Here is a 26,851-nt window from a genome sequence, read left to right as displayed (position 1 = left end):
TTGTGGGATTGGTCTCCAAATAAGGAATGTCAGAAGTTACGGGACACAGAACCCGGAAGTACCTGTGTTGTGAATCGCGCCTTGGTTTGTGTTTGTGCAGCATGGCAAAGGAAGCAGTCCTGCATTGATTCTGAGGCTGTGGAGTGTATTAAGGAGTATGTGGCAGCATGAATGGCAGGGACTAAAGGAATTCGGGTCTGGCAATACGAATAACAACATGTGAGAGTGTGGCGGGTACCGGCTTGATAAGGGATTGGGTAATTTTACAAGGTAAGCAATAGTTATTATGATTCGGTAACCGTATGGCACATTTATATTGGAAGAGATGCTCACTGAGCATCATACCCTCCCCATGACATTTCCTATTACTAACTGTTTATATTAAGCTGCCTTTGGGACACTGTTCTCATTGTTTTGCAGGAATGCTACAGGTGGGTCCATTTGGATGTACCCAGCTTTCCCACACTTCTATTAGTCCCCAGACACCTGTGAGAATGAAGTGAAGTGTATGCATTATCTTCCATTGTTGAATAGATGCTATGTATCCACTTGGGTTGAACTATACCTCTCCAGCAATTGTGTGTATTCCTGAAATTAAGTTCCATGCGGACTTCCACTGTACAATGATTTCCATACTGGCCTATGATATTTCAAGTTGGGGGGGGGGGGGGGCATCTTTGACAAATTATTTGGAAGCATTTGTACCATTACACTCCATGTGTGCTGTGCTTGAACTGCAACCCTTCAGATATTAAGTGCAGGGTCGGACTGTGGGGTGCAGTGCCCACCGGGGCTAATGCCTCAGGGGCCCCTGCACCCCCCCATTGGCCCCCTGCCATGGCCTTCACACCCCCCACAGGGACCACCACCTGCCAGCCCCTCCACCGAGTGTGCATAAATTAAACTTACCTTATTGGGGAGGGAGACTCCATGGGGATCAGGTCTGGGCTGCCGAGGCCCACCGGTTGCCCAGTGACTCAGTTCGACCCTGATTAAGCGCAGTTGTAAGGTCTCAACCTGTGGGTGCCTACATGATCTCATTTTCTATTTCTTGCTATTTATTTGCTATGATAATAATTTTGGGTATCCATTTAATTACCAGTGTCAGTTGGTAATAAATTTGTAAAGGTTGGCTCTTCCTTTCAGTCTTTATATTGATAGAGTTTAGAAGTACCATTGTTACTTATTAGCACAACATATGTATGGGGCATTGTTTTTTTTATGTGCTGTGCTGAGGTAGCCCTATAAAGTACTGTAGTGGGCTTCCTTGATGGAGAATAATAAAGCTTGCTAAATACTCCTAACTGCTATAATGTTATTTATTTAACACAGAAATGTTTGGATGTGGGACATTGTTGCAGTTTCCAAAAACATGTGCAGAGGAGTCTGTTTGGGGAAGTTTACAGCCAGTCCACAAGTAGGGCCAACATTAAGAAATCTATAGGATTTTTTTTTTTGGGGGGGGATTTCATTTTCCATGGGGGCTTTCCATTAAGGAATTATGTGAATAACTTTGTGCCACTGGGCCACACAGCAAAATCATTTTACGCCCCTTTAAAAGATTTTTAATAAGCATTTATTTAAAATACTGCCCACTGCCCTCCCTTATACTTCCTTGACCCACAAGCAGTGGCAGGGCATTCTTCATCTGCCAAGTGACTTATTTCTATGTGTTTTTAAAATACGATAAATGGCACACCCCCTTTCTCATTTGTAATCCCATGCACAAGCTGGCACTGACAGACAGGAATTGAAGGGGCCTTCTTGGGCTTTGTACAGTAAAACCCCCCCAGTACAATCCTGAGTGGCGTCTACTGTATTCTGCTGTATTTACTTTGTAAATCTGACATGTCTTACAAAATAATATTTAGGGGTAAATTCACAGAACTGTAGTCCTTTAACTCCACAGTTGTAAGCAGAGGTATGACTAATATTCCCTGTAAATTACAGCTGTATTATTTTTATCTCATTAAAATGTATTGAATAGGTTCGCTCCTTTGATGGCCTCATGCTTACTACCAGTGCAGTTATGAGTTGGCCCTGGTTTGGTGGCTTCATTTACATTATGCATCAGGAATGTTGGACAAAATGTAATATATGGAGGCTGACTTATAAACTTATCAAAGTTCACATTTGTGAATTTTGTTTTTTTTTTTTTATTCTCAATTGCATTTGAGATTATAATAACGCAAGTTTAAACTGTACAGTATTTGAGTAATTTGAGATTTTTAATAGAGATGTAAAATATTTGGAATTTGCTTTTACTCAATGAAGTTTATGAACATCTGATTACCTGCCAGCTCAGAGTAACCAAATTCCAATTTATGTCAGTATTAACATGCAAAATTTGCAGTTTTGCATTTTCTCGTACAAAAACTCCAAAATCGCAATTGTCTTTGGTTTTCCTCCATTTGACACCATATTACCAAGAAGTAGTGGAGACTGCATGAAATGATGGGAAAATTATGGAAACAAGGTATAACTACACTGCCAGATGCAATTTTGTAGTTCTTTCTCTTAACTGTTACTTAGCTAGTTTTGACCCCTTACCATATGGTAGTACGTTGGCAGCATTTGGGTTGCACCCACATTTTAGATAAAGGGAAACTAATGCAGAGCAGTCAGCCAACCCCATGTCATGAGGAGCATTTTTTAAAGGAGAAGGAAAGGCAAAGTTACTTGGGGGTGCCAAAATGTTAGGCACCCCCAAGTGACTTTAATCGCTTACCTTCTACCCCAGGCTGGTGCCCCTGTACAGAGAGAACAGCACCAGCCCGGGGTAGCACCGATCAATTCCTCCTTCCTGAACGATCACGCGCATGCACAGTAGGGTGAAAAGCCGAACTTTGAACAGAGAAGTCGTCTTTTCACTCTACTGTGCATGCGTTTGTCCGGGACAATTGGCTGCAGCGTGACTAGGAAGCACTCTCGACGGGTACCCCGGGCTGGTGCTGTTTACAAGGTAAGAGATTAAAGTCACTTGGGGGTGCCTAACATTTTGGCACCCCCAAGTGACTTAGCCTTTCCTTGTCCTTTAAAGGTTTGAATTCCTCTTCACACTAAGTAATACCATAAAATAAGGTCTCAAAAAGGGCTGGAGTGTATAGTTATCTCCCTCATTAAATTGTGTTGGTTGGCAGCTTTGCTAATGTATCCAGAGGCTGGGGTATCTCTTATTCCCATCAGAATCAGGCAGCCTCACCTCTTAGAAGATTGTGCTCATTCTGGACAAGCTGTCTGGTGAGGTTTTGTAAATGTACTGTTGGGAATGTACTGTCTGGAGTAGACATGAAAGACATTGTCTGGGATGTGGAGGCTACTTGAAGGCAATGCCACATTTCAGCAGATCTTCTCACACCTAAATGGCATAAGCCAGCCCACCTTTAGCAGTATTCTTGTTAGGGTGCTTCTTCCACACTTTTGGCCAGTGTCTTAAGCTTGACACTATCAACTGCCCTCACATTCATCTCACACCATCTCGACATCAACAGGAGTTTCTAAGTAAGTAGTGATGCCACTATCCTGCACCAGTCAGTTCTCCATGATCTCTCCACCCAAGGAGAGATGCCAGAGGGTTGGCTTTTGTGGGTAAGTCATTGCATTTTTTTACACAGTTTAGAACATGCACAGAGTACACTAACCCAGGATGGTATGGTTTAGTAGGTTTTGTTAAAGGAACAGTAACACCAAAAAATTAAAGAGCTTTAAAGTAAATAAAATTTAATATACTGTTGCCCTGCACTGGTAAAATTTGTGTGTTTGCTACACTAACTCTACTATAGTTTATATAAATAAGCTGCTGTGTAGCCCTGGGGGCAGCCATTCGAGCTGGAAAAATGGAGAAAAGGCACAGGTTACATAGTAGATAACGGATAAGCTCTGTAGAATACAATAGTGTTTTATCTGTTATCTGCTAAGTGCCTGTGCCTTTTCTCCTTTGAATGGCTGCCTCCATGGCTACACAGCTGCATTCTTTATATAAACCATAGTAGTGTTTCTGAGGCAAACACACCTGTTGTACCAGTGCAGGGCAGCAGTACATTATATTGTAATTTCTTTTATACACTTGAATTTTTTGGTGTTACTGTTCCTTTAATACATCAAAATTTTTAATGGGTAGAGTCATTAAACATATGTTGTGTACTAATGTTCTTTAATAAAGTTAATATGGAGGCATACAGATCTTTTGGGCTTAACAAGCAAGCATCAAACATGGAAGAATACATTAATATGATGATGATCTTGCTGTTTTCATTTCTAGGAGATGCAGCATATGGGGTTTTACCTTGACTAATGACACCAGTGTCATTTCCATGGACACACGGTTAACATAAATACAGTTGTGCCCTTTGGAAAACGCACAATGTTATTGAACACTTTTTTCTTAAATCATGCTTCTGATGCCTCTCAATCACTGGGTAGTTCTCCCTTTACATAAAATTCCTATGCAACATGGACTCTTCAAACACAGATGATCACAGATTGAGGAGAACGTTGTCAGGCACCAGGATGCCATACCCGAGGTGAAGAATGCTTGCTCACCTCATCAACAGTGAACTGCCCAACACAACACACTTGATCAGTCCTCTGATGAGGACTGCATTTAGGATATTGCAGAGTTGGGCCCCAAGATGTAAATGTGCAGGTAGTTGGGCAAAAAAGGCCATGGAGGTGATTGTGCCGAGTTTGGGTAGATCATGGGTGGATTTTTGTGTCTAGGGTAGATTAGGGGTGTCCCATCTCACAGGTGTGCTAATGTGGGCAGCTTGGTGGAAGTGCCTTGCTAACTTATATGGTGCACCAGAAATACTGATGATTACTGTGCTCATTATAGAAACATGTCTTTTGTTTGTATTTTTTTTAAAATTACATTAAATTAAATACATTTAAGGTTTCTTACGCACAGGTATTTTTTGCTTTGGTGTATCTTTCATGCTTTTCCCCCCAGGGTAACAAAGGAAGAAACACAGCCTGTTCTTATTTGATCGGTTTGTACTCATTCTGCTGCATGGAAGCTCCAGATTGATTTGGAATGTTGCCTTCCACCTGCGTTTGGTGCTTCCCTGCGGCAGAATGAGTTGATTAAAAAAACAGGTTGTGTATACTAATGTTTTCTATTACCGTAGAATTCACAAAAGACCCACCACAAGAGAATACATAGAAAACATTTTTAATCGAAATTTTATGTATAAATTGTCCAAAATCAGAATTATAAATGTATTTTTAATTTTCTAGATCTACATCTCTGATTTTGAGCATGCAGCCCTGTACAATGTGTTATGGAGAATTGTTAATTATAAAAAAAAAAAAGTGAATTTCTAATTATATATAAAAACAAATGAAACAAATTTGTAACTGCTTTTGTCTTTTATTTATTTTTTTTTTCATTTTATTAAAACCATTATTGTAACATTTCTATAAGAAATTGAGAATGTTCCCTTAAGGAAACCTGTCTTGACACAGTCGTCTCCCTATAAATAAATATTTCCAATTTAATGTACTTTGCTGACACCAGGGTTTCATTGTGTGAGATTTCTGATGCACCCCTTTGGCCATGCAAAAGAAACCTAAGTAACTTCTAAATAACTTTCCTTTGCAATGCAAAATGTTTATAAAAAAGTATCTAGCCATCCATCCAGTTCAATGCATCAGCCCTTCTCCTCCTCCTTCCTCTTCCAATTTTTCTTCTCCACATGAGTCGTTTGTGACCTTCTGTTCTTCTTGCCCCTTCGCCCTTCTCTTCTCCCTCCCCCCCTCCTTCTCCTTCGTTAATGACAGTATTTACTATAATGCTGTTGAAGTTATATGTACTATGAAACAAAGTTGTAACCCTTGATTTGTTTATATCAATAAAGATCTTGTTGGAATACAAAAAAAAGTATCTAAACACAATTCAGATTACACAAAATTAATTATGGTACTTGATTTTTTTTTTTTTTTGACTATTTTTGAAGGCATACAAGGAGTTGGATCTGAGCTGCCTCTTTCAGTTATAGACAAATAAGGAACATTACATGGATAAGTAAAAGGGCTCAAAGTCTATAGGAGAAGAGCTATAATTAAGTTGATAAGTGCACAGACAATTTTTTATTGCAATTACTTCATGACATCACTATAGAAGTAATGTACAATCAACTTCTAATTCAGAATTTTCTATAAATGTGCTTAAAGGACACATGCCCTCGACCTTGATAAAACAGATAATGAGGTTCATCTGTCCCCTAAGCTAATACTTATCCATTATATGGAGTGCCAGTAGAGTTGCTTATTCCCCCCCCCCCCCCTTTTTTTCAGAGCTTTAAAATTGGATTTCACATATGGACTTTTTCACTTGTTGGACTAAAATTTTGGCAGTCCAAAAAATGGAGACAATGCTGGAAGCTTTATCTTGATGATTTGTAAGTTATTGGATTTATGGCTATGTTTTATTAATGGAAGTTGTTTTGGTAGGGGGTGGGTGCTTACTTGTGTATGTCACTTCCTGTAACACTACTTAATTTTTATAGGATATGTCTCCTTTAAGAACAAATGACTTGAACACAAGTCCTTGCTTTTCACTTTCTTTGTAAGGCACAGGATAGCAGTTAAAACTAGATGAGATTAATTCTGATACTCCAGCAGCCCCTATCTTTAGTAACCAATTCTTGCCACTGGGTATTTTGTTAGCCCAATTCAAATATCTCATCTTGATACAATCTCTGTTGTCACCCTGATGTCCATACTCATTAGATAACCTAATTAAGAAATTCAATCTTCCACCTGGGGAAAGGTTTCGAGCACTACAAATCCTGCACTTTCTGTTAACATGTTAGAATACATTCACCACGCACAATGCTGCATATTCCTTATATGAAAAATGGTGCCTTGATGGGTGGACCCCTAAGGAAATAATCTGTCTTATACAAACCATTTAATACTCAAGAATGCATATTAGATTTAGGCTATGTTAAAGCTTGGAAAACAAACTTAGGTAAAATGTTATCAGAAAAGTAATGGTCCCAGCTTTGGATAATACAAGGAGAAGCTATATAAACAAACTATTGCTGGAAGCAGGATATAAGGTTCTTATTTGCTGATACCTAACTCCAGTGTGTATATAGCAACATTTTATCCAGAATCTAACATTGTTTCAGAGGCTGTGCTTCTCTAGGAACGAGTCTAAAATCAGTAAGGTATTAGATTAGAATATACAAATTGATTTTTTTTTCAATTTTAGGTATCAGTTTGAAATGTGACCCATTTGTTGCCCTTTTAGGTGCTATTCCAGTAGGTATCACTAAGCATCAAAGTCAATAACTTAACTGCATTTTTCTAACAACACACCAGATCATAGCTGAGGCCTGGAAATCCCCATAGTTTAATACTGAATTGGTAAAGGTAAAACTTGATTGCATCTTTTGCAATGAGAAATTAAATAAATTCCAGCTTTCCCGAACAATCTGGCAACCTTGGAGCAATTATAGGTATCGGGGTTCTTTACCAAGCTACTTACTGTTCCTATGATGACCTAACAGAGCTCGAATTTAAGGTCATACTTTAACTAAACCGGAGTATGCTGTGATAAGTCATGTTTAGTGAGGGGTTTATAGGTGCTACCCACTGTTTTGATGTTTTTGTTTTTTGTTTATTGTCTTTTCTTATCATTTAATTTTCATTTTTTCACAGTAGGTTATTTACATACTATATGCTTAAGGGATTTCTGATGTCATAGTGTGATATATGGGTGATACAGCAATGTGAACTGTATGTACAAAATGTCATTTGTCCAAGATAACATGGAAATCCCTGTTTTTCTTGAAAAAACAATTTATTGAAGCAAAAAAAGTTGAATTCACCTAAATATTACATTACATTATCCTGATGAAAAGTAATATCGGCAGTTTTGCAATCTTTTTCTCTTGACTTTGAATTATTGCCCATTTTATTGGATCACCATATTTTAAGTATACCAAAAAAATCACAAGAACATTAAATCAAAGCAATAGGATTGTTTTGCGTCCAATAAGGATTAATTATTTCTTAGCTGGGACCAAGTACAAGGTTGTGTTTTATTACTAAAGAGAAATAGGAAATAATTTTTAAAAATTTCAAATGATTAAAATAGAGTGTATGGGAAATGACCTATCTGTAATTCTGAGCTTTCTGGATAACAGATCCTATACCTGTATTAAAGTGTTATCCAAGTTATTACATGTAGTGAGCCAGTTATTTCTCATATGGTATGTTTCAGGGCCAGATTACATTTTAAAGAAAATGTCACACAATAAAGTTTATGGAAATGACCATACTGATCTTGTTTTTTTTTTATAGTTATATAAACCAGCTGTACATGTATAGGCTTGTGTCTCCTAAGTACATATACACTGCTCAAAAAAATAAAGGGAACACTTAAACAACACAATGTAAAGGTGCCCATACACGGTAAGATTCGCTCGCTTGGCGAGCATGTAGCCTAATTATATTGGTGGCAATGGGGCAGTCGGGCAGGCCCATTGGTAGTGCCCATACACGGGCCAATTAGCTGCCGAATCGGTCTAAGGGACCGATATCGGCAGCTAGAATCGGCCCGTTAATGGGGACCTTAACTCCAAGTCAATCGCACTTCTGTGAAATCCACTTAGGTAGCAACACTGATTGACAATCATGCTGTTGTGCAAATGGAATAGACAACAGGTAGACATTATAGGCAATTAGCAAGACATCCCCAATAAAGGAGTGGTTGTGCGGGTGGTGACCACAGACCACTTCTCAGTTCCTATGCTTTATGGTTGATGTTTTGGTCACTTTTGAATGCTGGCGGTGCTTTCACTCTAGGGGTAGCATGAGATGGAGTCTACAACCCACACATGGCTCAGGTAGTGCAGCTCATCCAGGATGGCACATCAGTGCGAGCTGTGGCAAGAAGGTTTGCTATGTCTGTCAGCGTAGTGTTCAGAGCATGGAGGCGCTACCAGGAGACAGGCCAGTACATCAGGAGACATGGAGGAGGCTGTAGGAGGGCAACAACCCAGCAGCAGGACCACTACCTCCACCTTTGTGCAAGGAGGAACAGGAGGAGAACTGCCAGAGCCCTGCAAAATGACCTCCAACGGGCACAAATGTGCATGTGTCTGCTCAAACGGTCAGAAACAGACTCCATGAGGGTGGTATGAGGGCCCGACGTCCACAGGTGGGGGTTGTGCTTATAGCCCAACACCGTACAGGACGTTTAGCATTTGCCAGAGAACACCAAGATTGACATTCGCCACTGGCGCCCTGTGCTCTTCACAGATGAAAGCAGGTTCCCACTGAACACATGTGACAGACGTGACAGAGTCTGGAGACACTGTGGAGAACATTCTGCTGCCTGCAACATCCTCCAGCATGACCGGTTTGGCAGTGGGTCAGTAGTGGTGCGGGGTGGCATTTTTTGGGGGGGCTGCACAGTCCTCCATGTGCATGCCAGAGGTAGCCTGACTGCCATTAGGTACCGAGATGAGATCCTCAGACCCCTTGTGAGACCATATGCTGGTGCGGTTGGCCCTGGGTTCCTCCTAATGCTAGACAATGCTTGACCTCATGGGGCTGGAGTGTGTCAGCAGTTCCTGCAAGACGAAGGCATTGATGCTATGGACTGGCTCGCCCGTTCCCCAGACCTGAATCCAATTGAGCACATCTGGGACATCATTTCTCACTCCATCCACCAACGCCATGTTGCACCACAGACTGCCCAGGAGTTGGTGGATGCTTTAGTCCAGGTCTGGGAGGAGATCCCTCAGGAGACCATTCGCTACCTCATCAGGATCATGTCCAGGCATTGTAGGAAGGTCATACAGGCACGTGGAGGCCACAAACACTACCGAGCCTCATTTTGACTTGTTTTAAGGACATTACATCAAAGTTGGATCAGCCTGTAGTGTTTTTTTCCACACTTTTGAGTGTGACTCCAAATCCACACCTCCATGGGTTGATAAATTTGATTTCCATTGATAATTTTTGTGTGATTTTATTGTCAGCACATTCAACTATGTCAAGAACGAAGTATTTAATAAGAATATTTTATTCATTCAGATCTAGGATGTCTTATTTTTGTGTTCCCTTTATTTTTTTGAGCAGTGTATTTAGATGTATGTGTGGTGACATGTAATTGCCCCTTATACTGTTTGTTTTCTTTCTTCCAGATTCAAAGTCTCATATGCACTGGACAAAACATCCCTTCACAATGATATCTTTCAAGGAAGTGGACTCAATTCTACACTGTCCTGGGGCCTTAACTTTTACTCAAGCTTGTCCAAATTGACTGAAATTTGGGAGGGGAGTTTTCACCCCTTCCCTTGGGGCATTATGACCTTTTAGTGACAGCCCAAATTTGTGGGTTTGGGTAGGAGGACGGGCATACATTAGCACTGGCTAATAAGCCCCTATAAAAGCCGTAACCGTGGAGAGACCCGGCTACCACAAACTTATGGATTTTGATCAAAGGGAGGAGAAGGGGGACCCTGAGGAAGTTGCCAGGAGGATGTCAAAATCTGGCGTTGGACCTGGAAGAAGCAGTAGGAACACTGCTGCCAATTCTGGCGTCTTAATGGTGGGCCCCAACTTCCGAGTAGGAAAGAAGATTGGTTGTGGGAATTTTGGTGAATTGCGGCTTGGTGAGTGCTATCAGGGGAGCTGCAATAGATGTAACTTTTTTTTTTTTTTTCTTTTACTTTTTTGAAACAATCATCACATAATACCTTCATTATATACAGGTAATCCAGAATGCTTGGGACCTGGAGGTTTCTGCAGTTTGGAATTCCATACCTTACCTGTATAGTGAATAATTCACCCCATATATTTATGATATGAGGATATACATAACCGAGGAGTTTTATAACCATATAAAAGCATGCAGCCGAAGGACAAGGGCTTTTATACAGGTCATAGACGTCACCTTGCAGCTCCAGTATCCTCATATTTCACAACAGGTGTATATTCTGTATTGTAATACACAAGTTTTAGTGAGTCATGTGACAGAAATCAAGTGCTGATTATAAATGATGACGTCACTAAGCACCATTTATATGGATATAATTTATAGGATATTCTTATGTATTCTTGTGTATTACATGCATATAGATACTGCTGTGTGGTTCGGTATTATAAACTAACAACTGAATCTGAAATAAATCTATTTAGATATTGTCAAACTTCCCTCTTAAATAGAAAAGTACATTTAGGCATTCAACCAAGATAATCTTGGAACACTTCTCTACTCCATTAGTACATAGAAAATAATGTACCTCTATTGTAATTGTAAAGATAGTAGAAGACACAAAGGATTTTCAAGGCCAGATAAAGGCATGAAGCAACAGTTCCAGTACTTTATGTAGTTAATGTAACTCTGAAGTGCCCTTCTATACCTTGAAAGTTGTGGGTATGATAGTTATAAAAAAAAAAAAAAAAAATGTGATTATCATCGTTAAGCGGTGATTCTTATCTAAACTGAGTTTTATAAGCTTTTTATATAGGTTATTCCAGGTTCCTGTGCCAGAGCAATAGTTTTTGAATGCCTGGGAAATGAGAACAACATTTTAAGAGCTGAAAATAATATCAAAGGGGAAGCCAGCTTTAAATTTAAAAACTATGAAAGATTAAGATGAATTCAAAGGTTGCTAAGAATAGGAAATTCTATAGCAAACTAGATGTTAATTTAACGGTGCACTACTCCAGGTACAGGTATATGATCCATTATCTGGAAACTGGTTATCTAGAGTAGCTCAAAATTACAAGAAGGCAATCTCCCATAGAGTCCATGTTAAAGGAGAAGGAAAGACTAAGTAAGCTTTATCAGAAAGGTCTATGTAAATACAGCCTTAAGCACTCACAGAAAACCTGCGTTGAGTCCTCTATCAAAAGAAACACAGGATTTATTGTCTCCTTTTTTGTAAACATTTTCTTCGGTATCAGACTTCCTCTTTTTTAAGGCTGCTTCATGTTTGGGGCTTGAGTCTGCTCAGTTCTCTCCTCTCTCCCTCTCCCCCTCCCTTCTGCACCCTCCTCGCATAAGAACTCACTTTCCCCACCCTTAGGAATGTGTGATCTGAGCTTCCAATGGCAATAACTGCAGCAATAAGTTACCAAGACCAAGCTAATATGGCAGTTTCTAGGGCTCTTTACTCAGGTTTAGCAAAGCTTTCTGCTGAATAGATTTAGCATTCTAGGTGGCAGTAATGTGGCGAATCTATTGGCAGTAAAATGCCAAAATGACTTTCCTTCTCCTTTAAGCAAATCATTCTAAAAGTTTTTAGCTGGTGATCCAAATTACATAAAGATCCCTTATCTGGCAATCCCCAGCCTGTGTGTCATTATCCACTTTAATAACCGGTTATCTGTTTAGAATACACTCAGTTTAATATTATAGTACATTCATTCATTAATACTATAATAAATGTTTTCTCGTATTGTTAAATGCACTCCAAGTAATCATAAAGAAACAAATAATGGCGAATAGAGAAACCCAATATCTCATCTTACATTACACCACTGTTTCTTTTCTTTCTTAGGGAAAAATCTGTATACCAATGAATATGTAGCTATCAAGTTGGTAAGTTTTATTACCCCAAATTATCATATATTTTTAATTTTTGTATCTTTTTACAAATTCTAAAAAGAAAGCGAGCAATGTTGGTAGATGATAGCTGCATGAATCATGATTTCCCAACACACAAGTTATGGCATCAGCACACATTAGATTGCGTAGCATATAGAAGATAATTTTAGCACAGACATCCTACAGGAGATTAAAGAGAATATTGCTCCTGGCTATCTCTACTTCCAAAATCCCAAGCAAAACTAAAACTAATATATAGACTGGCTTTTATCTGTTTATAACAAATAACTGGACCAAGGGCTGTATGGAAGCATATTATGCAATTAGTATTGCTTTTTTGTGTGAGGAGAAGCTGTGGCTCCTCTGAGGATATTTTAGGTGCTGGCCCCGAAACAAATATCAAGATGAATGGATATATCCATTTAGAAATGAAGAATGTTTGATGGGGCTCTAAAATAATATTAACTGTCAACATGTGCCCATAAAAATACGCAGCATCCTTCTGGATACAAATAAGGGACTGGGCCACAATTGTCCTAGTGAACTATGTGACACTTTACTGAGTAGGCAAAATTCAACTCTCATTCAATTCCAATCAAAACCCCCAAAGGGGAGCAAAAAGCTTCTGATGATCATATTAGTAGTAGCTAACAAGACAATACAACAATTGTGGATGCAAACCAGCCCACCCACATTTATACTCTTTAAAAAAAAAAAAAAAAAAGTTATTCCACCAATGGATTGGAAGATCCACCAATTCAATTTTCTGAGGTTTAATGGGGAGTGTGGAGAGGCTAAGGTCCAAATTCTAGTTCAAGTTGCTTTTAAAGAAGAAAGAAAGTTACAGTCACTGGCCGGGAAGCAAAATGTTAGCCTCAAATTTTTGGAATAAAGAAGAGAAAATTAACTTTTAAAGGAAAGGAAAGGTTAAATCACTGGGGGTGCCAAAATGTTAGATGCCTTCTTACGGTGGTGAAGTGTAAAATTGTTTTCCTTATATGTTGTATGTAGCTGCATTCTCGACTTGAACTACAAGACCAATAAATAAATCAATATCCATGTTTCATGAAACAGATTCTGCTTTGTCTGTTACTGTGCTGACATTTCCTCAGACTATACTATTTATCTGCTGACTATACGAAAACAATTTGTTAAATTAAGATGGTACATGGCCACACTTCTTTGACCTGTAACATATAGAATGCATGTCAGTGCTTCTCTTTTGCCTTTTACATAGGAGCCAGTTAAATCCAGAGCTCCACAACTTCACCTGGAGTACAGATTTTATAAGCAGCTTGGCAATACAGGTATTTTTGAAGTCTAAAATGTCTGTAGTTAAAAATATCTTGAGCTACCTGTAGTATTCTGTATTCCTTCTGCACTGCCTCTCTCCTTTTTTTCATCATTATCATTCGGTAATCTTGCCTTCACATACCCAGACTTTCTTAGATTGTCATATTTTTAATCTTGCATGATTACTTTTTCTATATTTTTTTTTAATTCTCCAGACCATTTCACTTTATTTTTCAGAGGGCCTTCCTCAGGTTTATTATTTTGGACCTTGTGGGAAATATAATGCTATGGTACTTGAGCTGTTGGGACCTAGTCTAGAGGACCTTTTTGATCTCTGTAACCGTACATTCACCCTCAAAACAGTGCTGATGATTGCAGTCCAGCTGGTAAGTTGTTCTAGTGGTAACTGGTCTATACTTGGGACCAGATCTGGATGTTTTGTTAGTTGCTTGAGAGTTGTTGAACATGTTTATAATTTCCTTGTGTGCTTTTCCACAGATCTCTCGTATGGAATACGTACATGCAAAGAGCTTGGTATACCGTGATGTGAAACCAGAAAACTTCCTGCTGGGCCGTCCAGGAAGCAAGCGCCAGAAAACAATTCACATAATAGATTTTGGTCTTGCAAAAGAATATTGGGATCCAGAGACCAAAAAACATATTCCTTATCGAGAACACAAGAGTTTGACCGGAACAGCACGATACATGAGCATTAATACACATCTAGGAAAGGGTATGTGGAGGAGGAATATTAATATTAATTATATATATATATATATATATATATATATATATATATATAATAATTAATAATATTATTATAATAATATTATTAATTAAAGGGACATTATAATGGGTTTTAAGAATTTAGAAACACTTGTTTTGCATGCATTTTTATGGATCTCAGGTCATTGTGCCCGATTCTGAGCTTTCTGAAAGAGCCAGCGCTACACATTAGAAGTGCTTTCAGGTAACCTATTGTTTCTCCTACTCCCATGTAACAGGAGGAGTCATGGCTGGAATAGGTGTTTTACTGTTGAGTGCCAATCTCATATCCGTTTAAGCTGTGTAGGTGTCAAAGAGCTATGACCTTGTTACCTGCCCATTGTTCCCTGATCTGATGCTGGGATGGGTGACATCTGTCCAACTTGCAGCGCAGCAGTAAGCAGCTACTTGTTGTGGCTACTAAAGTAGACAATGCTGATCCTTTACTAATAATTGTGTCTCATGCCTTTTAGCAGAGGAAATTATCAGTATTGTTTATTGCAGGGTATTTTCTGGCATTTAGTAGCCGTGACCAGTAGCTGCTACTAAGTAGCCCCATGTGTCTTCACCCTAAAGAGTGACTCAGTTTTATCAAAGCACAAGTCACATGGTTGAGGGCACCTAGGAAGCTAAAAACATGTCTAGTCCCACATCAAATTTTCTATTTTGAAAGTGAATTTCTTTTTTACTTACTCAAGGGATCCCCAGCCCTTTAGCAGGGAAGATCTGTGCTTCAATAGATGCCCCCAGTTGCTCTCCAGCTTCCTTTTACTGCTGATTAAAAGCAGTGTTTAACTGTTAACTACCCTTTTAAATCGGATTCCCATCGCATGGCAGCTCAGAAGGCAGTGCATTCTTCGTCAAAATTTAATTATCAGCCTTCATGACAGGCAAAAACTGCATTTTCCAACCGCCTCTAAGCTAAATTTGCTTTGCTTGATAAAGTACTGTTGAAAGACTGAAGAGTACAAGAAGCTTGCAATAGAGAAGTGCCTCATTAACCATGTAAACATTAAAAAGTTGTCTTTTTTTTTTTTATATTTCCCACAAGAACAAAGCCGTAGAGATGATTTGGAAGCCTTGGGTCATATGTTTATGTATTTTCTACGTGGTAACCTTCCCTGGCAGGGCCTTAAGGTAAGACTGATACAAGAAAGTACATTTGGCAGAACCTAGTTTTTACCTCTTTTTTATTTAACTTGGAATTGATGTCTCTCCAGGTACCTGAGGACTTGTTCATATATATATATATATATATATATATATATATAGATAGATAGATAGATATAATAGATAGATAGATATAATAGATAGATAGATATAATAGATAGATAGATATAATAGATATAATAGATAGATATAATAGATAGATATAATAGATAGATATAATAGATATAGATATAATATATAGATATAAATATAATTTATCTATATATATATATATATATATATATATATATATATATATATATATATATATATATATATATATATATATATATATATATATATATCCCTATGTCTCTGCTATTTATCTTTAAAGGAAAACTATACCCCCAGAATGAATACTTAACCAACAGATACTTTATATCATGTTGAGTGACCTATTAAAGAATCTCACCAAACTGGACTATATATATAACAGTAAATATTGCCCTTTTACATCCTTTCCCTTGATCTACCATTTAGTGATGGGCTGTGTGCTCCCTCAGAGATCACATGACCAGAAATAATGCATCTCTAACTGTAACAGAAAGGAGTGGGGAAGCAAAAGGCAGAACTCTGTACGTTCACTGGCTGATGTGGCCTGGCATGTATGTGTGCCTTGGCTTGTTTGTGTGCACTGATAATCCTGTGATCCCAGGAGGCGTCCCTTAATTCTTAAAATGGCAATTTTCTATTTAGTGTTACCCAATAGCACATACTGCTAAAAAGTATATTTTATGGAACTGGTTTATTTAGATGAAGCAAGGTTTTACATATGAGTTGGTTTTAACAAAATATATTTAAAGAGACCTATATTGTTTGGGGGGAATAGTTTTACTTTAAACAACACAGCACTTTGTCTTTTTGATTGCTGCATTTTAATAGAAAGCCCAGTTAGTAAAAATAAAACTTACAGGTTATTTATCCCTCTCATTTTTTTATATATTATTACAGGCAGATACATTAAAAGAAAGGTACCAGAAGATTGGTGACACCAAGAGAACCACTCCGGTGGAGATTCTGTGTAATAATTTTCCAGGTAAAAGATTTGGGTTAATTCATTTTTATAATAAATACAGTAGGCAAAGCATCACTAATGTAAATTAAAGCTACAGATGTAGTTGAAGTCCCTATTGAGCACATTGATCAACAGTGCTTTATCATACGCTACAAAAAAAATATTCCAAACTTGGAAATAAATGTATAGTTTTTAAGCATTACACCCACCACAAGCACATATTGTGTATACAGTACCACAGCGGTATGCCATCTTCTCTTGCTTATGTATATATTTTGGACTTTTGTAATAGTAAAAGGAATAAAATGGTGGTAGCAGATTAAACTATTATGTATTGCCAGGGCAACACTTGTGGTTAGGATAGGCTTAGGGGCAGATTTGTGAAATCACAAGTTCGAATCCCAAATGGAATAAATTCGGATTGGATAAGAAAATTTCTGAAGATCGCAAATATTACGAAAAAATCGTATTAGTCATGATAGTATTGGCGATCCGAAAGTCATTAAATTTTTTCGTACCGAACGATTGTAAACAGCGGCAAAACCTTTCCGTTTTTTTCGTGCAAGCGTTTGAAAAAGTTACACGGGCGTCAAAAAAGTTGCGCAACCAACGAAAAATTCAGCGAAAATACGTTCGGAGCATTCGAATGAACACTCCAAGCTTTCGTTTCTTAGTACATCTGCCCCTTAGTGTAGGCTGCATCACAAATTATTGCCCTGTCACTTTATTGCATCTCATATTTGCTAAAAATATCATTGAAAAAGTTCTCTATTCCCTGCTTTTCTTGGACTTGAGCAGGTGTCATGGCTGGTAATTATTGGCTTTATCCCTTTGCTCCTCGGACTGTGAAGGCTGGGTAGACTCCCCATTCCTTATATATCTCCTGTCATTAGACAAGTTCATGATGGTCATTATGATGAATTATGTGAAACTTAAAAGGAGCTTAAAGACGACCCTGTTGTAGCAAAAGAGTTACCCAACCAAAAAATTCAAAACCTGTCAAAAAAATGCAATGATATATTAAATGACAAGTAAAAAGTTGAGAAAAAGTGAGAAGAAACTTTGTATTGGAAATTTCTAATACCCTTAGGCCTAAAAAATACCATTCTGCCTTTAAGCACAGAAAATATCTGCCTGTGTAACTCTTCAGCTGCCTATTTCTGCTAGTCACAATGTTTGTTACGAAATGCATGTAGGTCATGTAGAAATAAGTCTGTGTGTGTTTTCCAAATCACAGAGGAATTGGCCACCTACTTGCGTTATGTTCGCCAGCTGGACTTTTTTGAAAAACCAGATTACGAATATCTGCGCCGACTGTTTACAGACCTGCTGGATCGACGTGGTCTCATCTTTGACTATGAATATGACTGGGTGGGAAAAACCTTGGTAAGTGCACTGGGAAAGAGCATAGTATTACATTAAGCAGGTGTAAAATGTAGTATGTATGTATGTATGTATAACTTAATTTATAAAGCGCCACAAGGGTACGCAGCGCTGTACAATCTAATAAAATACAAAATTACACACTGGGAGGACAAGTGTTATAATAAATAAATACTATATATATATATATATATATATATATATATATATATATATATATATATATATATATAATAAAATGCACAGGGAATAAGTGCCATGTGGAATGAGACACAGTAGGAAGGAGGTCCCTGCCCCGTAGAGCTTACAGTCTTAAGTAGTTGGGTAACATAGAGGCACAAATTGAAAGGTAAGAGTGCACCAGGTATGGGCATTTGCCCTTAAGCGCAGGACTGGGCAAAATAATGTTTTAGTGCTCCAGAAAGTAACAGCTGAGCTTTTTCTTAAAGAGAGATAGTGAGTGTTCCCTACGGAGGGATGGAGTTCCAGAGGTAAGGAGCAGCAAGATAAAAAGGTTTATGCCGAGAGAGCGCAGTGGGTGTGGATGGTGTAAAAAGACGGAGGCTCTGAGCGGAGGAGATGACCAGGAACATGCAGGGAGACCAGTAAAGAAATGTAGTGGGGAGCAGAGGCATGAAGGGCTTTGAATCTTAGCAGAAGGATTTTGTATGCTATTCTTTGCTTAATAGGCAGCCATGCTAGAGAGCTTAAGTGAGGCGGAACAGGTTCCCTCTTAGGAGAGAGCAGGAGGATCCTGGTAGTCGAGTTTAAGATTGATTGCAGGGGAGAGAGGTGGGAGTCTGGGAGGCCGGTTAGTAGGAAATTGCAGTAATCTAAGCGGGAAAGGATAAGGGCATGGATTAGTGTTTTAGCTGTTACTTGTGAAAGAAAGGGGCGTATCTTGGCAATATTTTTTTTGAGGAAAAAATGGCAGATTTTGGCAGTGTTATTAATATGGTTAGAGAAGGAGAGTGACTGCTCAAAGATAACCCCAAGGCAGCATGCAGAATTAACAGGGTTAATGGTCATGCCATCAATAGTAATGGTGAAAGGAGGAGGAGGGCCAGGTTTGGGCGGGAAGACCATGAGCTCTGTTTTAGCTAGGTTAAGTTTGAGGTGGCGTTGATTCATCCAGGAGGAGATAGCCAGGAGGCAGTTACCAATCTGGGTTTGAACATCAGAGGTAAGTGCAGGGGTGTCTAAATATATCTGGATGTCATCTGCATATAAGTGATATTTTAAGACCAAAAGAAGAAAAAAAGGTCTCCTAAAGAGAGAGTGTACAGGGAGAACAGGGAGGATTTGTTAGCAAGAGCAACAGAGAAGGAGCGGTTAGAAAGATAAGAAGAGAACCAGGATGTAGCCTGATCCCGGATACCCAGAGAATAGAGAATTTGTATAAGGACAGAATGGTCGACAGTATCAAAAGCAGAGGAAAGGTCCAGGAGAATGAGAACTGAGTAGTGTCCCTTTGGCCTTGGCAGTCTGGAGATCATTTGCCATTCTACATAAGGCCGTCTCAGTGCAGTTTTATATTTCATTTTAGATCCAGTAGGTCATATAAATTAGGGATGCACCAAATCCAAGATTCTGTTCGGGATTTGGCCAAGTTTCTGCCTTTTTCAGCAGGATTCAGATTCGGCTCCCGACCGAACCAAATATAAATACTTCAAATAATGTGACTTTTTGTTACATAAACACAGAAGCTGAACATTTCTCACCACGCACACAGTGCGCGTGGCACTCTTTAACCCTTCCGTATTCTAATATACATATGGAAATTAGGATTCGGTTTGGTATTTGGATAATAGTGGATTTGGTGCATCCCTAACATAAGGGGCTGCCTTGCACCTGCTGACGCACTCTGCATCTCATGTGCAGAGTCCTGCAAGACCCCAGTCACATACTTTTTGATTAAGGACTTATGGTTGTGATTTTGTGCCCCTTAGTGCTCTAGCACTTGAGTCTGATTGTTCATAGATGATCCCTTAGCCATAATTTATTATGGCCACAAGAGTGCTCAGTTATGTAGAACAAGCATCTAGGGCATTGCTGCACTCTGTAATAGCTTTTTAATCCAGGGCAATATGCAAGGTGCATATAAGCAGCACTTAAAATAATCTAAAGTATTCTTGAACTTAATGCCATATGGCTCTGTTGCACCTTATCCACAAATGGTAAATGACGTGTTCTATAGAATTTGTTGTGTAATTTAAGGAACCTTAGTTTTCTACTCAATCAAAAATATGGATTAAGTTGTTCTACACAGACAGCTTTATTAAAGTCAATGTTTTAATTTATTAATAACAGTTGGCTTAATATAAGTTGGTTCAGTGTAATACATGTGGTTGAAAAAAGTGTCTTCACAGCAGCAGAATTTGTTAATGTTGTTTCTTACTTTATACAGCAAAAGATTTAGATCCAAAGAGATTCAACCCTTTTCCCTTAGCCTGTTCTTCCTTGCAATACCTGGTTGGTGCAATTGTAATGTTCCTTAGTAGTTACACTCTAACTATAAATGCAGACTTGCACCAGACAGTGGGCATGAGATGTATTGTGGGCAAATTGAAGATGAACTTTTATTTTGCCTTAGCTGAAGACCTAGCACATTTGTTGCTCCTCAATTAAGAACTAAAAAAAAATCAATGTCCATATCCAGTAAAAAGCATTTTATTTGTGTTACTTGTACCTTAAACAGATTAGTAAATATTAGCACAATTTTCCTCCTCATTCTAATCTTTATTTTCCACCTTTATCATCAGCCAAGTCCCATTGGATCTGTTCCTTATGGAGGCCTCACACAAGTACAAAGCAAAAAACAGCTGTACCTCAAACACCAGGTAAGACGGTTGGTCAGCATACATGGAGACGTAAGCAAATGCAGAAGAGGGCAGAGCAACAAATAATCTTACATTTTAACATCCTTTAAGGGATTGAATTCCACTAATGGAGACCTAAATATGGATGATCCAACAGCTGGACATTCCAATGCACCCATCACTGCACACACAGGAGTTGAGGTGGCAGATGACACCAAGTAAGTATTGATGTTCCTTTAAAATGGAGAAGCTTAAACCTCCTGTCTACTACAGCAAGGGATGTATTTTTCTTAGGAGTTTTCTATAGACAGAGCTAGCTGTCTGTGCAGACTTCACCTCTGGGTGCAGGAAAATCACACTCCATCCTCTGGTGTAAAGGAAGGACGACAGGATGATCAGTTTTTTAATCCTGTTTGTGGGAGGAACGATTGGGGTTACCCCCATTACTATAAAAGTGTAGTTAGATTTAAACCTTTACTTTGGGGGAAATAAAATCTGACGTCCCACAGGGGTTTAAAATGGTTAGTCACAGGGTAGTCATCTCTACAGATGCTAGTCCCAAGGGGCAGGGTGCATTTATTTATGTACTTTCATGCCAAGAACTTTGGTCATCCCAAGAAACCAAACTTCACATCAGTCTCTTGGAACTGCGTGCCATTTACAGCACTCTCAACCATTGGAAAGCGCCACTCCAAAACAAATTGTCAGAATGTAATTGAACCACCAAGGAGTCACCCAAAGCCCAGCAGCATTAGCACAGGTTTCAAGGAAACTCACTTGGGTGGAAATAAACCTAACAGCATTTTCAGCCATCCACATGCCAGAAGTAGAAAACTGGCAGGCCACGTCAGTCGACACTCTGTATTTCAGAGCACATGGTCACTCAGAGATGACATATTTAAATTAAGTGATTTAATATGGGGTCACGCTTTTCTGCCTATGTCACTACTCAACAGTTTAGTTTAAAGCTGATGAACAAATAAGTCCCTACAACTCAATTATTTTGCCCCGCGTGGCCCAGACAGAAGATCTTCATATGCAGAACAGGTGTCTGTGGTGTCCCTGAGCACGAGACCAGACTATGGGCACATAAGCAGCACATGGTATAACTGCTCAACAGGAGCACAACTGTAGGTAGTATTTGTGGCCTAGTCCCTCTGGCAGTGCCCGGCAGCAGGCTCACATGTACATAACAGTTATTAATAGATCTGAGCTTTGTCTGCTTTGAGTCACAGCCCAGTTATGAGAGTAGCTCTCCCTGCTGTAAGTGGTGTAGGGTCTCTGTACATGAAGTCCATTATATCAGTCACCTGCAGCTCCCAGGCAGCCCAGTAACAGTTCACCTCACAGTGAGTCCCCCAGTTGCACTTCTGCGGGTGTGGGTATAACTCTGGTGCTGCAGTATAACTCAGGGGACAGTGCATGGGAAATGCAATCCAAGAGGGAGGGGATGCCGCAGCTAATCCCACTCTGCTTTGCAGCCACCAGTCCCCACTGCAGCCAGCCTTTCCAGCAGCTTCTCTCTCAGCAGCCACTTCCTCACCTCTCTGAGCCAACTGCTTCCTGTCCATGGGACCTCCCTTCCCCTCCCTCCTGAGCCAGCAGCTTCCAGAGCTATTAAGAGTCTTTTCACAGCATCCATGTTTGCTTCCCCACCTTATTGCTTACCTAAGTAACATGATCTACTATCACAAGGCCCCATAGTCCACAGCAACTTCTCGGTGTTGCAGTTTACTGCATAGATCTTTAACCCTCTCTGTAGATTAAGAAAAACACCTATTGCAGCCAAAAAGCCTGTTTACTATCAAGACAATAGACAGGCTATAGCAAATTGTGGTATGGTGTGATTTCATTCAGTATTACTGGAAATCACCCTGTAACTCAATCAGACATCCTTGGCGTTCTACAAACTGTATTCAACAAGGGACTTAACTTACAAACACTTTAATTCCAATCATCTGCATTATCCACACTTTTTTATGCTCATTGGCACTCTAGGAGTGCAAACTCTTCTTCCAAGCAAGCCCCCAACTCCCCCATGAGACCATACAGGAAAAGCCCTTTGAGTCATTATGTCCCTGTGCCTTTAAATTCTTTACCTGGAAGGTGGTCTTTGTTATTGCCATGTGCTTTAGAAGAAGCCTATGTGAAATCCAGGTACTATCCATAAGTGAACCATAGTTAATCTTCCATGAAGACAATCGTCCTAGGAACTATACTGGAATTTCTCTCAGGTGGTCATATCCTTCCACATTAATTAGGATTTAGTTCTCCTTCACTGGCAAAAGCCTGAGAACTTTAAAGAAAAGCAATGATTGATGCAGTTAGAGCTACCATAATTTACATCAAAAGGTCAGCCAGATATCATCAATTTCGTACCCTGCTCATAAGCTACTGTCTTTCTAATTCTGGTAACAAGGTATCTAAGAAAACAATAGCCTAATGGCTATTGCCTATTCCAAAAATCACAGGTTCCCTTTGGCATATCTGCTCACTCAGCAAGGGCAATAAGTGTATCATGAGTCTTTAAACACCAAGCAACCTCAGAACAAATTTGCAAAGTAGCCATTTGATCATCTGCTTATACCTTCTCCACGGTAAACATCTTAGACTAAGCTGATGCAGCCTTTGGCATAAAAGTACTTCAGTCTTTTTGTAATTTGGATTACTTTGACTACCAAAAATAATTGAAATGTTATTTAAACCCAGTATGATTATTTTGCCTCTAACAAGGAGGGTCAAGTACAAGGTACTGGTTTAGTATAACAGAGAAAAGGGGAATCCGTTTTAAAAATGAGAATTATTTGATTAAAATGAAGTCTGTGGGAGATGCCCTTCCCATAATTTGAGGCTTTTCAGATAACAGGTTTCCAGATAATGGATCCTATACCTGTACTTTTATAAGGCAACATAAACCTATTAGTGACCCCTTGGAATGCCACATGTCCTATTACTTTCTATCACAGACATTTTTATACATTTATAATTAAAGATGTCTTTTTACAGAATATATAAAATAGTATATTTAACATTTTCATTTAGTTGTTGTAGTTCAAGTAGTACCCAAGCACACAGCCTTTACCCCATTTATTGCCTTATTGCTCTATAGGACACTGGCAGTTTATACCTATAGTTATTACTTGTCTTTTTTTTTCCAGATGCTGCTGCTTTTTTAAAAGACAGAAGAGGAAAAGTACCCAGCAGAAATGACTTGTCAGCCACCTCATACAATGGAACTTGATTATGTATTGGATTACAAGTTTTATGGAAAAGACACTTTACGTCTCACATGATCTTCTGCAAACAGTGTTAGTGACCTGGAGCAGCAGTAAACAGAAGAGATTTTTTTATTGTTTCTTGCTACTTTTATTTAAATATTTGTAAAAAATGATGTTTTTAGGTGGGATTGTTGCTTACACCTTTGGCATGGAAGAATTATATGATACTGGTGTTGGGCTATTAGAACTTATAGTGGCCTCTACTCAAAGATAAGAAAACTTTAATCATAGTTCTGGAACATTTTGACCCTTTCCTTTGCTGGGAAGATCTCTGAATTTAAAGGGGTTTCTCTCCTCCAGTGCCTTAAGACATTTGTTTTCCTAACAAAAGAAATTAGCTACCTTGTGGTGGCACTGGATGGATGGAATCCTTCTTAGTTGACATGTCCTAAGCATTGTATCCATAGCCACCTTTCTCTAAACCAAAGAGGTGATATCTGAGGATCAAATGATGGAGGTTCCTATATTGTCCACATATATGGTAGGACATACTACTCTAGCACAACAAATGTATTACTGTTCTGTATTGTAACTCAGTGTATGGGAAATTTCCTATATATTAAATCTGGAAAAATTCAAATGCCAAAGTAAATTTTGAAATGTTATTGCTTTGTGAAAAAAACTTGCCATCATTTTTTTGGTTTAGTAAAGCATGACCTACACATATATTCACATTATTGAGCAAAGATGGTCAAACATACTCATTCTGTCATGCATTCTGTACTCTGTAACTTTCAGCCGGACTCTACGTACAGCCTGTGTGTTCTCCCTCTACACATGTTTAGCCTAAAGGAAAAGCTATGCTTGATGGTTGGTTAATGTCCTTTCCCCACCCAACAACATGAAAATGGGAGTCAATGTTCATCTGAAACTGCAGTTTTGTCAACTGCTTGAATCCCCCAGTCAGCCCTTGTAAGGTTAGCTTTAGGGCTGTAAAGTTAGCTATGTAGCACATTCTTTATTTATGATGTTAACAACCAGCAAACGCTTACAATTTACTACAAGCTATTAGGGCACATTCACTTACCTTCATGCAAAGTGTAATTTTTGAGTGTATTGGCCATGTTATTTCCCACAATGTAGCGGGTTTTTTTCCCCCAGAATTCTACTGCAGTTGGGGGTGATTTGCCAAAATGGGTGCAACTGCCCATGTGCTTTGTCACCAATTTGGCGCAGTCGCACCATATATTTTCTAAGCCTGTCTAGCATAACTTCTGGTGTGTCATGTGTCCCCTGTTCTTTTGCCACAAGTGTGCCTATTGATGTAGGGTGCTGAGGGAGTTCTGAAGCTGCCACCTGGTCAGGAGGTAGGGATAGCTCTAGGGTTCCCACAGGCCAATAGACGCAGCAGCAGTTTTACTGGAATCAACGTTTTGTCTCAGCCCTGTTCAAGCAATCACTTGGGATGGCATACGGGTAACTACAATTTTCAGAAGATGCCCAAAGTTGCCTTGAGAGGTGTAGTGCAGAGGTTCACCAGAAATAAATTTTACAGCTCTCTATTCACTAGTATGAGAGTTTATACTTTGATTAATATGTCTCTATAAATCTAAAAAGTAGTAAAATTGCGGAACAGCTACTTGCCTGCTCACCCATTGATGTAGCTAGGGTCCTAGTGCCTCCCCACTACAATTGCACACTGGGTGTTTGGCCTCACCCTAGTTCCATTCCTAGTGAGAGTGAAACTAATGTTACTAATAGAACAGTGAAAATGTTCTATGCAACCTATATTTGTGTTAGTCTATGCAAAGACTTTTATACCAATGTCCAGTTTTTGAGGGTAATCCATACAATCTAAGGATTTCTTAAGACCACATTAAAGTATTTGTAATTGTCATACGATTTACGATTTATTTGTAGGCAAAATTCTGCAGGTCTGAGAGATATACAGTTAGGTACATAAATACAGACAACTTTTTTTCTAATTTTGGTTCTGTACATTATCACAATGAATTTTAAATGAAACAACTCTGTTGCAGTTGAAGTGCAGACTTTCAGCTTTAATTCAGCAGGGTGAACAAAACAATTTCAACTAAAGCATTTTTTTTTTTTTAACACAATCCCTTCATTTCAGGGGCTCAAAAGTAATTGGACAAATTAAATAACTGGAAATAAAATGTTCATTTCCAATACTTGGCTGAAAACCCTTTGCTGGCAAAGACAGCCTGGAGTCTTGAACTCATGGACATCACCAGATGCTGGGTTTCCTCCTTTTTAATGCTCTGCCAGGCCTTTACTGCAGCGGCTTTCAGTTAGTTGTTTAATAAATAAGCTTTAAACTCCTGGGTAGCTTTGGCTGTGTGTTTTGGTTCATTGTCCATCTGTATCATGAAACGCTGCCCAATCAATTTGACTGCATTTAGCTAGATTTGAGCAGACAGTATGTCTCTGAGCACCTCAGAATTCATTCAGCTGCTTCTGTCCTGTGTCACATCAATAAACACTAGTGTCCCAGTGCTACTGGCAGCCAAGCACACCCAAGCCATCACACTGCCTCCACCGTGTTTTATGTGGTATG

At 39.0% G+C, this 26,851-nt stretch overlaps 1 protein-coding gene across 2 annotated transcripts; it reads left to right on the top strand.

Annotated features, from left to right (window-relative positions):
• csnk1g2 (casein kinase 1 gamma 2) lies at nucleotides 1–24,955 on the top strand. 2 transcript variants are annotated; one of them, XM_012961607.3, is made up of 12 exons: nucleotides 1–270; nucleotides 10,161–10,631; nucleotides 12,525–12,565; nucleotides 13,809–13,878; nucleotides 14,102–14,250; nucleotides 14,363–14,597; nucleotides 15,681–15,766; nucleotides 16,790–16,874; nucleotides 18,091–18,239; nucleotides 20,999–21,076; nucleotides 21,167–21,273; nucleotides 24,214–24,938. In XM_012961607.3, the coding sequence occupies exons 2-12, from the start codon at nucleotides 10,445–10,447 to the stop codon at nucleotides 24,263–24,265; spliced, it is 1,239 nt and encodes a 412-aa protein (XP_012817061.1). In that variant the 5' UTR covers nucleotides 1–270; nucleotides 10,161–10,444; the 3' UTR covers nucleotides 24,266–24,938.
• The last annotated feature ends 1,896 nt before the right edge of the window (nucleotides 24,956–26,851 follow it).

Source organism: Xenopus tropicalis, chromosome 1 (assembly GCF_000004195.4).
Source record: "Xenopus tropicalis strain Nigerian chromosome 1, UCB_Xtro_10.0, whole genome shotgun sequence".
NCBI classification, from domain to species: domain Eukaryota; kingdom Metazoa; phylum Chordata; class Amphibia; order Anura; family Pipidae; genus Xenopus; species Xenopus tropicalis.
The sequence above is the reverse complement of the archived record's forward strand: the minus strand, read 5'-3'. Positions and strand labels throughout refer to the sequence as shown.

Bases quoted from the DNA above. Each gene is read 5' to 3' on its own strand.
- csnk1g2 (XM_012961607.3), top strand. From the start codon at position 10,445: ATGGATTTTGATCAAAGGGAGGAGAAGGGGGACCCTGAGGAAGTTGCC. The intron at 12,566-13,808 runs GTAAGTTTTATT...CCTTTTACATAG, and splicing joins AATATGTAGCTATCAAGTTG to GAGCCAGTTAAATCCAGAGC. The intron at 18,240-20,998 runs GTAAGTGCACTG...CTTTATCATCAG, and splicing joins ACTGGGTGGGAAAAACCTTG to CCAAGTCCCATTGGATCTGT.